General features: G+C 31.4%; 3 protein-coding genes across 5 annotated transcripts; 2 read left to right on the top strand and 1 right to left on the bottom strand.

The window, feature by feature from the left end:
- The first annotated feature begins 1284 nt into the window (after window positions 1-1284).
- Window positions 1285-5645, top strand: LOC113849338 (rop guanine nucleotide exchange factor 7-like). Of its 2 annotated transcripts, none has more exons than XM_027479192.1 (7): window positions 1285-1964; window positions 2253-2369; window positions 2478-2632; window positions 3321-3395; window positions 3473-3763; window positions 4132-4488; window positions 4813-5645. In XM_027479192.1, exons 1-7 carry the CDS (start codon window positions 1787-1789, stop codon window positions 5320-5322), a joined length of 1683 nt encoding a protein of 560 aa, XP_027334993.1. In that variant the 5' UTR covers window positions 1285-1786; the 3' UTR covers window positions 5323-5645. The 2 variants fall into 2 exon arrangements, with proteins under 2 accessions (XP_027334993.1, XP_027334991.1); XM_027479190.1 differs by having other exon boundaries at window positions 1285-2126; window positions 2247-2369.
- Window positions 5646-7585: 1940 nt separating this feature from the next.
- LOC113849339 (putative lipid-transfer protein DIR1) lies at window positions 7586-8135 on the top strand. The gene is made up of 2 exons (XM_027479193.1): window positions 7586-7952; window positions 8087-8135. Exons 1-2 carry the CDS (start codon window positions 7610-7612, stop codon window positions 8101-8103), a joined length of 360 nt encoding a protein of 119 aa, XP_027334994.1. The 5' UTR covers window positions 7586-7609; the 3' UTR covers window positions 8104-8135.
- Window positions 8136-9953: 1818 nt separating this feature from the next.
- LOC113850242 lies at window positions 9954-12966 on the bottom strand. Of its 2 annotated transcripts, XM_027480696.1 has the most exons (7): window positions 12630-12943; window positions 12312-12551; window positions 11808-11928; window positions 11219-11394; window positions 10599-10659; window positions 10428-10483; window positions 10074-10317 (listed from the first exon to the last, which is right to left on the bottom strand). In XM_027480696.1, exons 2-6 carry the CDS (start codon window positions 12429-12431, stop codon window positions 10467-10469), a joined length of 495 nt encoding a protein of 164 aa, XP_027336497.1. In that variant the 5' UTR covers window positions 12432-12551; window positions 12630-12943; the 3' UTR covers window positions 10074-10317; window positions 10428-10466. The 2 variants fall into 2 exon arrangements, with proteins under 2 accessions (XP_027336498.1, XP_027336497.1); XM_027480697.1 differs by having other exon boundaries at window positions 9954-10317; window positions 11847-11928; window positions 12312-12966.
- Between the last annotated feature and the right edge of the window lie 1234 nt (window positions 12967-14200).

Raw genomic sequence — 14200 nt, 5'->3', positions numbered from 1 at the left:
ATATAGGTTATTTATCAGATCCCAACTACAACTCACTTACCTTAAAATAACGTCCTTTCCCTATGATTTGAAGGTGATTTTTTTCTTTCATTTATATCTGTGCCCTTTTTCAATAAGCAAATATTATAGCTAGATGACGTTTATGCCATGGTTGAATATTGTTTTAAAATAGTAGAAATAAATATTATCAAATGACCCTCTTTGCCGATTTGGTAACATTTCTTTACAACCTTCTATGGATAGAAATTTCCTTTCTGGCAAAGCCAAATGACTTTCTCATTGTTGGGATACCCATGTGGTGTGAGGCACATAGAGACAGAAACATCCCTTTATAAGGTCCCTTGTTTCCATCAAAAGAATGGCCCATGAGAGCCAATAGACCTAAAATCCTATCATTGAATTCTAAGTCTGCTTGGTAAGATGAGAAACAAAAAGCCCCTTCCCCATTTTAGTTATTTGCATTACAGTTTCGTTCGCTCCATTTGTCTCTACATAAATTCACCATTTAATATGTCACTTTATTGAGTGAATGACGTGTTGGAGCGGAGACACAACAAAGCCTTGACACGACCATACCGTGCAACAATAATTATCAGTGTTACGTTTCAGAGTGAATTTTGGGAGAAAGAGAACAGAGAAAATTTTAATAAATATTAAATTTATAACTTTATTATTTTAAAATTTATTTAATATAAATTTCATATTTTATTGTTTCTTATAAATATCTTCCAACTTTTTTAATTTGAAAATAAAATATTTTTTATCATTCCATTTTCTTTTAAAACTATATTCTAAATTATTTCCTAAAATTTAAATCATAGCCACTTCATTGTTTGGGTCAATTTTAAAATTATCTTTCTCGTACTCCATTTAAGAAATTACACGTCAGCTTTCAAGCTTTCTATTATAGAAAATTTATTATTTTAATAAATAATTTTACAATATATTTATTATGCATATTTTTTATTACATCATTCGTTTTTATATTCTTTTATTGTAAAATGTATTGTAAAAATTAGTTGATAAAATTTATAAAATATTTAGGCTTAAATTTGTCATTAATGTTTATATTTTTGTAAGATTTTATTTTTTATTTTTGTATTTATTTTTTAAAAATTTGAAATTTTTAATCCTTCTCATTAATTAGACACAACAAAAATTAGTACGTAATAAAATGTAAGGAGTAAAGTCATATTTATAACCCGGACCAAACAAATGTTTGTAGTTGGTCTTAAGAAAATAGAAGCTAATGTTACACACAGAACCACTGGCATTTTACTTGGTGGTTGTCATGGGGAAATCTAATGAGAGCGTTCTATAAAATGAAGTCAAGATTGGGCTGTTCTCTCTCATGTCTCTTTCATATCACGTGCTTTGAGCAATCTTCAGTTCTAATCATCGTTGGATTCACCTTCATCCTTCGCGTATAAGTAAGCAATCAGAGCTAGCCCACAACATAATGGTCCACCAATCTATCTATCCACCCTTCATTATCAGACATTGTTGTCAACTTATGAAAGGTTCTTTCACCCCAACTAAGAGCACAAAATCAACAACAGCATCATCAAAAGCTGAAGCAATGTCCCCCATTGGTGTGCCTTACTTACATTGCTAATTAATCCAACCCATTTGCCATTTGGAGATTCGAAGTGTCTCAACCTCTTCAAAGTTTTAACTTTAGAACTCAACTCTCAAAAGGGTCTTGCATGAGAAGGATATTCTGCATGTTGGCATGGTAACAAACTGGTCTTTTATCTAGTTTACACTTACTTTTCTTGAAGCTGCAATGGAGGGTGTGGGTTTGGTTGAGAAGAATGAAGGTTTTGAAGGAAATAAAGAATGGGAAAATGGTTGTAATGATAAAAGTTTTGCTGATTTGATGAAAGAAAAGGGTAGAGAGAGCAGTTCTGGCTCTGAATTGCTGTCATCTGAGATGACAGGGCTTGAAGAACTGAGTCAGTGTAGTGCTGATGATTCATATTCATCATCATCACCTTCAATGGGGTGGCCTGTTAAGGAAATTTCAGAATCTAATTGTACAAGTCCACGTGGAAGTGAAGGTGGAGAGAAAAAGGACTTGGGTGATGAGCATTTTGAGGAACAAGTCTCAGTATTACCGATACAAGGTATTCAAATTCAATGAGTATTTATGTAATATCATCTATGTCTAATTTCTATAAGGAAGTGCTTCTGGCTGAATTCAGCATAGTATGTTCTCTACTTTAATTTTGATAAATTCATCACAGTGCTAGAACTTGAAATGATGAAGGAGAGGTTTGCAAAATTGTTACTTGGAGAAGATATGTCAGGTTGTGGAAATGGGGTCCCCACAGCCTTGGCTATATCCAATGCCATAACTAATCTATGCGGTATGTACCCATGAAACAATTTCTTAATTTGTGCAAGTTTGTTGTAGTGAATTTTAGTTATTGAATCTGAAATTTCAATTCTTACCCATACATTTTCTGAATCTTTAGCCACCCTCTTTGGGCAACTTTGGAGATTAGAACCTTTGCCACCAGAGAAGAAAGCAATGTGGCGAAGAGAGATGGAGTGGCTTCTTTGTGTTAGTGATCATATTGTTGAATTGAAGCCTACATGGCAAACATTTCCAGATGGAACCAAGCTTGAGGTACTATTACAATTTCACAAATAATTTAGTGTGGACTCATGTAGCCGTTTGATGCATGTTTTGGCTAAAAATATAAGCTTCTTTTGCCCCTCAACCTTATGAGATGACTCTGATTTTTCATTTGAAATACAAATTTTCAGAGCATAATATATTTCCTCTTTGCTTTTCCCAATGGTTTTGGTGAATTCCTGTGGTGAATAAATTAATTAATATTGCAATGTCTTTTGTATATTATCATAGAATTTAAGGACTACAAATTGAAGTTGAAAGCTTTCATGTATTTATGCTAAAAGATACGTCTGTTTTGAAAAGTAAATCATAAAATATACAATGCAAACTGATATGATTTAGTTATGGTACTAGATCATGATAAATTTTTAGTGTCCTAGATATTCATGTATGTGATAGAAATGTGATCGATGTAGCAGTAAGAAAGTCAAGTTATAATTCACTGGATTCATCAATACAGTATCTTCAAAATTTGTCTGATTCAGTGTACCCAAGATCTTCGGCCCTCTTTCTCTTACAAGAATGGCATAAAGGCTTGGTTGTTATTGTTTGCATGTTTCATCTTATTGATGATAATATAAGATTGTTCTTCTTTTTAGATTAATTATCTTTCTACCAAATAAGGTTTATCTTCATTTTTCTTGATGTTTAATATTGTTTATGCTCACATGTGAATCAGGTCATGACTTGTAGACCACGCTCAGATCTTTATGTCAATCTGCCAGCTCTGCGAAAATTGGATAACATGCTTTTTGTAAGATTTCACAGCATTCAGCGCACATTTACTTTGTTTCAAGGAGTAATACATTCTAAAACTTGTCTTTTTCACAGGAAATACTAGATAGTTTTGTCAATACAGAGTTTAGGTATGTAGATCAAGGGGTTCTGGCTCCAGATGGAGATGGTTCATCTTCTTTTCGTAGAGCACTTCAGCGACAAGAGGAGAAATGGTGGCTTCCTGTACCTCAAGTCCCTCCTTGTGGTCTACATGAAAACTCAAGAAAGCAGTTGCAGCACAAGAGGGATTGTGCAAACCAGATATTGAAAGCTGCGATGGCCATTAACAGCATTACTTTAGCTGAGATGGAAATTCCTGATACTTATTTGGAATCTCTTCCGAAGGTATAATATAAATGTTCCCTACTATTTTAAACATCAAGAGATAATAGCTAATCACATGAAATTTTATATGATTACTTAATGTGAAGCTTACTGAAATAAACTAAAAAAGCTTATTTTGGTAAGTTTTACCACAATGCTTGTTAGATAATCTAAAACGAGTTTATAGGAAGGTCATAAGTCATTTTCATAAGCTTCACGATTAAGTTATTAACAAAGCTTATTATGGTAAGTTTAATCACAATGCTTATTAAATAATCTAAAACAACTTTATAGAAAGGTCATAAGTTATTTTCATATGCTCAAATAACTTCGGTATAAACTCTTCTGTAAATGTCCTATGAAAATTCCTGATCCAACCCTTCTTTCAGACTGCAAGAACCAGCTTGGGGGATGTCATTTATAGATATATTACATCAGATAATTTTTCTCCTGAATGTTTGCTAGCGTGTCTTAATTTATCCTCTGAACACCAAGCCATAGAGATTGCCAACAGAGTAGAGGCTTCCATTTATATTTGGAATAAAAAGACCAACTCAAAGCCTACAAGTCGCACTACCAGATCTGGTTCAAGATCATCATGGGAAATGTTCAAGGATCTGATTGTTGAGGGAGACAAAAGGGAAACGCTTGCAGAAAGGGCAGAAAGTCTTCTGCTCTCCTTGAAGCAGCGTTTCCGTGGTCTCCCTCAAACAGCCTTAGACACTAGCAAAATCCAATGTAACAAGGTTTGTATTTATGATTTTTCATCCTAAAGCCTTTTTATGACATAAATATGCTTTTGGTAGCCATCTTTTGATTTGAGTCCCTATTTAAACACTTCTCATTTAGTCTGTATATTTAACAAAAATAGTGTGATTTAGTCCCTTAATAGATACCAAAATCACATGAATTTTGTAATATTTAAGGCTAAAATTGAGAAAATTTAAGTAGGGACTAAAACCGGAATAGCGTCAAATTTGTTTGGACCAAAAATATATTTAAGTTGCCTTTATAGTACATTGAGTGTTGAAAAGTTTGATCTCATTGCTTCAAATTGTTCTATTTTCAAGGATGTAGGGAAATCCATTCTAGAGAGTTACTCTCGAGTACTAGAGAGTTTGGCATCTAATATTGTTGCACGCATTGATGATGTGCTCTATGTAGATGACTTGACCAAGCATTCTGATCAATTCTCATCTCTCTCAAAAGTTGGTGTAATTGCTCACAAGAGCATTTCAGTTCCATACTCAATGCCTATTCAAAGCACTCCATATAAATCACCTTTTGGCACGCCAAGCTTTTCTCCTCTGCATGGTTTTAGTCCAACAAAGGGAGCAAAATCATCATTCATAAACAGCAGCAACCTTCCCCAGAGAGGGGTAGGAGTTAGTAAAGTTTTGACAGATTTAGGTAGCTTTGGTAGAAAAGAGAAAGATTTTGGCTTCTATCCAATGGAGAAGTTTGTTCCAACATTAAAAACATTTGATGAAGTGCCATCATTTGAAACAGATATGGAGTCAAATGATTTCACAGAAGAAGATGATAAGCTCAATGTACTGGACCGGGCATGGCTACAGTGAAAATATTTTTACCTCATAGCCGAGTCATTTGTCAATTGTTTCTATTTCTTTGGGGTCTTTGTATGTATATCAACTATTCAGAAGACATGGTTCTAAAAGAATTTGACTCCTCTCGAGTTATAAGTAGCATGATGATTATGTTTGAGAAAAGAAATACATTTATTATCAAATAAAGACCAATCATGATTGGTTGTAGGACTCATAACATTTGATAAAAAATGAATCTTTCTCTTTAACATGATCATATTATGTTATTCAATAATACGAAAGTATCAAAATGTATTTGAAGTTGCATTTGTGCATTGTAGGGCAATTGTGGTTGATCTGGCTTGCAATCACAGCATGATGCAGCTGCAACAGCCACTCTAATTGAGATGTTGTGGCTGCATCATGTATGGTGATTCTGGAAACTTCGATAGAAGGATTACATATTTAGAGTGAATAAATATTATTCAGATTTAATAATTTTTTCTCCTTATATATGATATTTATTTTTATTTTATATGAAATAAGTCTTAAAATGAGTTACCATTTATAAAATTGTTCTCAATTATGTCTCTACCTCATGTAGAAGCACCTGAACGAAGAGTGTATATGGTCCAAAATTATGTAGGGGTGGATTTGATTTATTTTATGTAAAAATTAAATTAAAAATATTCTTTTGTTATCGTGTTATAACAAAGGTTGGTGAGAATTGAAAATTTCACTCTCAATAAACGTACTAAATATATCGTGCAAATTCCGTTTCAAGTGCCTTTACTCTGTTTTACTAGTAATCAAGCACTAAATGTCATATATAAGATTCAAGATTTTAGTTGAAGTTATTATTTACGTGTGATTATAATGAAGTTATTATTTACTTGTTATTATAAAATTTCCGTTTCACTTACCTTTATTTACTCTTGAATCAATGCGACTGATATGGAAAATTAAGAAAGGAAATATGTTCTCAAAATCTTATGAAAAAGTAATTTGCCTCATGTTACTTTTGTGTGTTAGAGCGATCTAAGTGGAGGAATAGTTGCCACATGTACATCTACCCTACCAAGTTGGGCATGAAACTATTGCATACTAAGAAAATAAAATATTAGTACAATGTTAATTATAGTTATTAATCATTAACTAAATGTGATATTTAATTATTAATGATGTATTAAATTTTATTCGCCCTGGTAACCCCGTTGAATTTATAGTTCATGCGCACTTGTAGTAAAGCTATGGAAATTACAAGCAGTGGTGTTCATCCTTGGCTGAATTAGAGTGAAATAGCACTAAAATAGAATGCAGTAGTCCAATAAATAAGCACTAAAATACAAAGCAAAAATCAAAATAATAAGTTCAATAGTAGCAGCATATCACGAACTTAACTGAATCATACACATGAAACTAAGACGCGATTAATTTTTAATCTTATGCTCACATCATCTGATTTAAATTCATTTTTTAAGTTAATATAAAGCCAAAGAAAAAGATAAATATTAATCGATATTATCAAGAATATTGATTAAGAAGTTGAAAGTAAAAAATTATTAATATATTATTTATTGTAATTTTAAATATATTTTTAATGTGTTTTTTTAATAAATTAATATTTATTAGTTAAAATACTAATCAGTAAGGCCTAGAAATAAAAATGTTTAAAATCATCAATTAGCTCTACAGAAATACAGTTCATAAAATTTATTTAACGGGTTTACTCATTTGGTAAATTTGGACTTTAGAAGAGTCGTAATATTAGGTAATAAAGTGAAAATGATGGTGAGGTGGCAAGATAATTATATGATCTTTTGATCAGAATAAGGATAATGTTGGCATGATAAATACTTAACTTACATTTTTTAATTAATTTTAGTTATTGGTTAAAGTTTATTAAAAAATTATAAAATTTATCAGTTTTAATCTTCTTCAATCTTAATTTAATATTCTTCTTTCCTAATTTTGTCATTTTTAATAAATTTTAGCTAATATATTAAAAGATTGTGTAAAACTGTATTTTTAAGCGCTCCTGCAATGGCAAAATCATCAACGACAATTTTCGATTTCTTAGCAAATACCATCTACCTTAATTGGACAAGAAAGGCAACCTTAATGTGTTCAGATGAGGTTTTTAATACCAAAGTGGTGCAATAAGAAACTCACCTTTTGTCCTAGTGCAAGCTCCATTAATCTAACATGGGTGACTAGACGAAGCACAATTTGAGTGCATATTTGGCTATAAAATCCCATGAGAGGCAGTGTTGCAACATTGTGAGATAAAAACTAAGTAGTTCAGTCCAGTGATTGAGAAATGGAAGCTTACATTAAGGTCTTATGCATTCTTGGGGTTCTAGCATTTGTTAGTATTTCAGAGATTCATAGAGTGGAAGCTGCAGGAGAATGTGGAAGGTCTACCACTCCAGACAATGAAGCACTGAAGCTTGCTCCATGTGTGAGTGCAGCACAAGATGAAAATGCAAGTGTTTCTCAGAGTTGCTGTGCTCAAATCCAGAAAATTGGTCAGAACCCAAGTTGTCTGTGTGCTGTTATGCTCTCCAACACAGCAAAGATGTCTGGAGTAGAAGCTAAGGTTGCCATAACCATCCCCAAGCGTTGCAACCTTGCTAATCGCCCTGTTGGTTACAAGTGTGGACGTAAGTATAATTTACCTATATTTAGATACTTTAGTTCAAATTAATAGTAAATATATTCTTTATACATGTTATTAATTTAGAAAAGTCAAATCTTTTTTCTCTTTAAACTCATGAAAAATTGCTGATTTTTGCAGCATACACACTGCCTTAAGATTGTAATGGAAACAAGGAAGGACTGGGCATAAAGGCGCAAAAGCTGTTTTGCTACAACTGTGACTATAAAACTTTGCTCTATTGTCCTTGTAACTTTCTGATCAATAATAGCTAGCAGCTCACTAGGTTCCTTCCTCAAAAAAAAAAAAAAACAAAAAAAAAATGCTTGCAATTTTAATGTTTTAAGATGTATTGTACATCAATATCTACCTTTTCTTCTGTTCTTCATCATGAATATTGTTCTAAATTGTGGATGCATCATTAAGAATTTGTTGACGTCGGCAAGCGTATTGCGACCTCAATTGTGGCTTTATCAGCCGCATTTGTATACAATTTTCACAATTTAGAACACTGATCATGAAAATTTTGATTCCTCTAGGATAAGAAAAAGAAAATATGTAAAGTAAGAAATTAATAATATATTCACGGTTGATCGAAACTAAAGTACTTTATAAATTTAATTCACTCTCAGTGTAAATACACCTGTGTTTTCGTATAATAGAAGAGACAAGTCCTATTAAGAAGCGTGGCAGAACATTGGAATTTCATTGGCATAGTCACTAAGATGTGTTGGATAGTGAACTGTGCCTACATGTAGAGGTGGTATCTTTGTCAAGAACCAATGACATTATACTATAAAGAAAAAGAAATAAAAACTTCTTCAATGACCCGACAAATTAACTCACCGAAAAAACAAAAAAAAAAAAGACCAGTCATAATAACAAACAACCCCAAGAGTAAAGAAAAGAAGCCTTGTTTGTCCCAACTTTGATGGATAAGGATAAGGATAGGTGAAGGTGATAGATCATATTTTGGATGGAGAATAATAAACTAAGACTAGAAATCGTTTTTGAGCAAAGATAAGAAGCTGAAAAGACACGTTGGTTAACGAGGTGTTGGACAGGTTTGTGTATTATTATGCTTGTTGGGCCACATCATACCCATCTTTGAAAGGGTTATAGCTTTTAGGCAGTGCATGACAATTTCTTGACTTTCTTGGGTTCCAAGATGCTTCACGAACCTATGGTTTTTAATTGTTTTCTTCAAACGATTCGTGCACGCCTAATTTGTACCCATGTAGAAAGTTAACATTTAAATTGATGGATGAGAGGGAAAGAGAGAAGCAAAGAGATATAGACGATGATGATTCAGTTTATGTCAGTTATGTGAGCTAGCTTTTTTGTGCAACTAAATAACTCTCAGGAATATTTGATTGTTCGCAGTACTACAACTACACAAACGACACATCACTGAAGCAATAATGACTGGAGAATGTACAACACATGCACATGTTTTAGTTTCTCAACCATAAAATAGAAAGATGTACATCAATGATAAGTGAACAAGTTTCGTGTGTCATGAGTGTTTGTTAACTTGAATTTAAATCAACTTGGTTTCATATATTTGATTTTGTTTTGAATTATTGTGATTTATTTGAAAAAATTTCTCGTACAAGTAAATTTATGATAAAATTTAGTCTAATTTTTAAATTCAATGTAAAGTTATAATTTATTGCATCCACTCAAACGAAAATTTAGAGATAAAATCAGTGATGCTAAGAAGACCATAAAACCTGCTTAGATTTATGATAGGTTTCAGCCTCATCGATTTTTGAAAGGAAAGCTAAACCGAAAATGCGTGTTATGATGCTAAGAAGCCATAAAGCCTGCTTAGATTCTTGTTGAAAAGGGAAAGACATTATAGAACCATTCGTGCGTGGTTGGTAGTAAGTTTAAAAAACTAGTAGAATTTGCAAATGTCAAATAAGTGTTAAAACCATACATATGGAAAGAGAACAAGAGTTCTACCACGTGAATAAAACTATAAAGTATAAGGGAAATTATTGTTCTCCAATTAAGATAAATGATTTTAGTTTCAAGCCACACAAGATCAACCGATACACACACATAAATATACGAGTAGCTGAAGTACAAAGGTAGAGGTGAAACAAGTAAAGAGTTTCTTCCATTAAAGTAAATAATTCCAAAGCTTCAGCTTTTAGAATAGCTGATAATACATATAATTCCTATAGGATGACCGACCACAATATTATTTACAATAAATTGAAAAGATGCAAATGTTGGCACATTCACATTATGATTCTGTTGTTTGGCCTGAGAAAGCAACTGGCTCTCCACAACCTTCTGACTATTGTATAGTTCTTCCACATAACAAAAGATGGGCTATACTGCTAAGCTATCATGCTATGTACCTGCAATATGCATTCAACTGGTGAATAACAAATGCTTGAACACTACAAGGAAAAATTAACGCATATCTAAGAGTACCATTTAACTATAAGTTTAAGAAGATCATATATACCTATAGGAATGAGGCATATATGCCCTGGCAAGGGTGATCTTAATAATAGAGAGACCCTGTGGATAGAAAGTTAACAAAACAACAAAAAATTAGAACATTGTTATAGACCAGTACAGGACATATGCAAACTTTCAGACCACAAATCTATTAGAGAAGTATGTCATAACATACCTTGCCACCAATTTCCTCTTGAAGCAATTCCTGGATCATCTTCTCCTCCATCATTCTTGTTCTATTAAAAACGATTGTGTTAGAGAAAATTCTTGATACTAGAAAATAATTATCACCCACATAAATTATAATATACCCAAATAATAATTATTTCTTGAATACAATTCAGTCTGCCTTGAACCCTGTAGAGGTTGGTTTAACACCGTGATCATCTGCATATTTCTTAATCATAGTCATCTAAGGGTATATCCATCCTTATTTAATTTTAATTTCATCATGATCTAAACTACTAAAATTCAAGGCATGTTACACTTATACTCATTGTAGAGGCAATTTTCTCTTTGGAGGAGCTTTGTCTCCGATCATTTATTCTCACGATCTATATTCTATAGGATAGCATGTATTAGAGCACAAGGCCCACTGAATGCTGTTCAGAAACACACGGGTATATAGGATGGTAGATGTATGCAGCCTTACCTCCTCAAACAAAGAGACTATTTCCAGAATTTGAACCTGTGACCTGGAGGTCATAAGGCAACAACCTTAGTGTTGTGCCAAGGCTCGCCCTCTAGTATAACAAAACAAAAATAACAATAAATAATAAATGAACTACCACTCACCAAAGAGTTTAATCCCTCATTCTGTGCACTCTGAGGTTGAGAATAGATGTCCTGGCCACCATAATAGATTGATGAACTAAGGTGACATGGATGAACTCTTTGATCCTGATAGATTGAACTCATATCCTTATCCACTGCGTTTTGAGCTTGGCCATCATTGCCCTTGGAGAAGTCATCTGCATTCGTAGGAGGGACAAGGCAAGGAAATTTCTTTAAAGAGGAAAATTTTGAAAAGAAAGACTATATCTAAAGCCATTAAAAATTTTGTCATATACATACATAGAACATTATTTCATATAGCCAAAATCTTAACCAGTTACATTTATTGGGATCTTAATAATAAGAACTACAAATAAGTATTTTTATGATCTTTTCCAAATATAAAAAATATCAATAATATCAATAATTAGCTGTTAGGAAGCTAGGATGTTGATTAATGGAATTAGACCACCAAGTGTGCATATAATTAAGACATGAGGATAATAAAGAAAATTCAGAAAAAAGGAAAATAACTCCAAAAGGAAACACGCTGTTATGTTATTTTGTCAACATTCTATCATAAAAACGTTACCAAAAATTACACACATACCAAAATCTGTAAAACCAGTGGCTAAACAGGGCATCCTACCTTGAATACCAAATTTGGAGCTCCAGGTCTCATTGGCAGTTTTGCCACTCACTTCAGAACGCAGAGATTCTCTCCCCAACACCTGAAATTGAATCAACACAACCCACAGAAAAATCTCAGAATCATTTCAGCATGACTCAGATATGCAAAGAAAATGAACTAGTTATGTAACTCAACCAAATTCAAGGATTGAAAGAAGAACTTCAACAAATAGAGAAATTCAATCATTCAGGATTAAATGCTCATTGTGTGCCGGCATTGTTTTTCCAAGCTCAAATTGTGTTGCAAGAATGAAACAAATTTATTGAAAGACATAGCCTTCAAGCACAACACAACCAATACACAACATAAATCAATCCTCATTCATCAACTTAACCAGGAAATGCAGAAGAAACAAAAAGCAAAAGTTTTAAACAACAAAAGCATATAACAGAAAAAAAAAAGTTTAGAAATGAAAAGTTTCACCTTAGGCGATGGAGGAGAAAAAATGGACCCAAAAATCCCAGAAGAAGAAGGGTGAGACTCTTTGGAACCAAAGAGCTCAGAAGTAAAGGAAGAAGCACCCTTTCGTTTATTCCCTTCCATTCTCCTCTTACCTCCCTAAAACAAAAACCTGATTTGTATAAAAAAAAATCACTGCTTCACACCAAAAGTAAGAGACCCTTTTATATATTGACAACCCCACAAAAATCCACCAACCACCGCCTGAAAAGGGCCTTAAAATGAGTAAAACCCAGATACGTTTTCTCGGGAAAACCAAGGAAAAAGAAGAGAAAAACGCAACACAAGAAAAGAGAACACGTGAAAAGACCCTCTTCACAAACAGGCACCGAGACGGATAGTGATTAGAGATACACAGAGAGAGAGAGAGAGAGAGAGAGTTGAATGTGTTTTTTATCCAAATGAAACCGTTCTTCACATCAATTTATAAGGCAGAAAAGATGGTGTGTAATGTAAAAAATTTCAACTTTTGCCACTTTTCATACTTGGAAATTGGGTTTTGCCTTTTTTAATAATCCCGAGAGAGAAACTGAAGAAAAAGGAGGGAGAGAGTTCTGGTTGCAGTGTCTTTCGTTGTTTCTTGCTTCTTTTCTCAGCTTTGTATGGTTTTTCTGTTTCTGGTTTTCACTTGTAGTGCTTATGTTGAGTTCAACACGGAATAGATTTGAGCCACGTGTGTTAGTTAAGTCATTCGTGTGGGACCGTGAAGCAAAATTCCCAACTTTTTACTGCCACAACAACCCACAAGATAATAATAATAATACGAGAATTTAACAATACGAGAAATGTTAAATTCTCTTACAATTTCACTTTATAATTTTTACACTAACTTCTAAATTATATTAAATGTCCTATATGAAATAATAATAATAATTATTATTATTATTAATTTTATATTAAATATATAATAAATAATAAGACAAATAGTTTTTTATTTAGAAAATTTATAAATATTTTTTATCTTTAATATATTAAAGAATCATAATAATCAATTCAAAAAAACATATAAAATAATCACTTAAATTTACAGATACTTTAGGAAGATTTTTTTTATTTATAGAAAAGGACACATGCTATTAATTAGTTTAATAAAAACCAATAAAATATAATTATTTATTATAATTTTATATTTTATTTTAAAAATATTTATAATATAAATTAAAGTTTAATTTAATAAAATATGTCCATTAATTTAAATAAAAAGTGTATCGGTAACATAAATATCATAATAAATAAGAGTATTAAAAAATTTTAAATTAATATATTTAAAAATAAGTATTTTTTCTTATAATTTAGACAAAAAATATTAGTAACTACTTATTATAAATATTATTTGAAGTAGTATTTATTTTTAATTTGTATTTATTTTTTATAAATTATCTTATATTTAATATTAATTATTGTCCTATTTATAAGAAATGATTATTAATAATTTTTAAAATTATAAAAATAAAAAATAATTTTTAAATATATTAATTACTATATATTATACATTTTTATTTATTATGACATTTATGTTACTAAATTGGTCCATCTTTATTTATACAAATGGACATATTCATTCATTTAATACATAAAATATTAATTAACATTATATATATATATATATATTAAAAAAATTTATCTTGATAAATCATATATTTATTTTTTATAAATAAGATCAATAGTAGAATTAAAACTTTATTAATATTAATTTTTAACACTTAATTTAAATATTCAAAAATATTAAATTTTTATTAAGAAAGTGCATTTATTATATGAAATTTATAAAAATGTAATAAAGTTTTTTAATATATATATATATATATATATTACTTTTAAAAGCTTAAACATAGGATAAAGGTTAAGATTAA

This window comes from Abrus precatorius, unplaced genomic scaffold, assembly GCF_003935025.1.
Source record: "Abrus precatorius isolate BTA unplaced genomic scaffold, Abrus_2018 Scaffold9, whole genome shotgun sequence".
Lineage (NCBI taxonomy): Eukaryota > Viridiplantae > Streptophyta > Magnoliopsida > Fabales > Fabaceae > Abrus > Abrus precatorius.
Note: the sequence above shows the minus strand (reverse complement) of the source record. Positions and strands in the feature narration are given on the sequence as shown.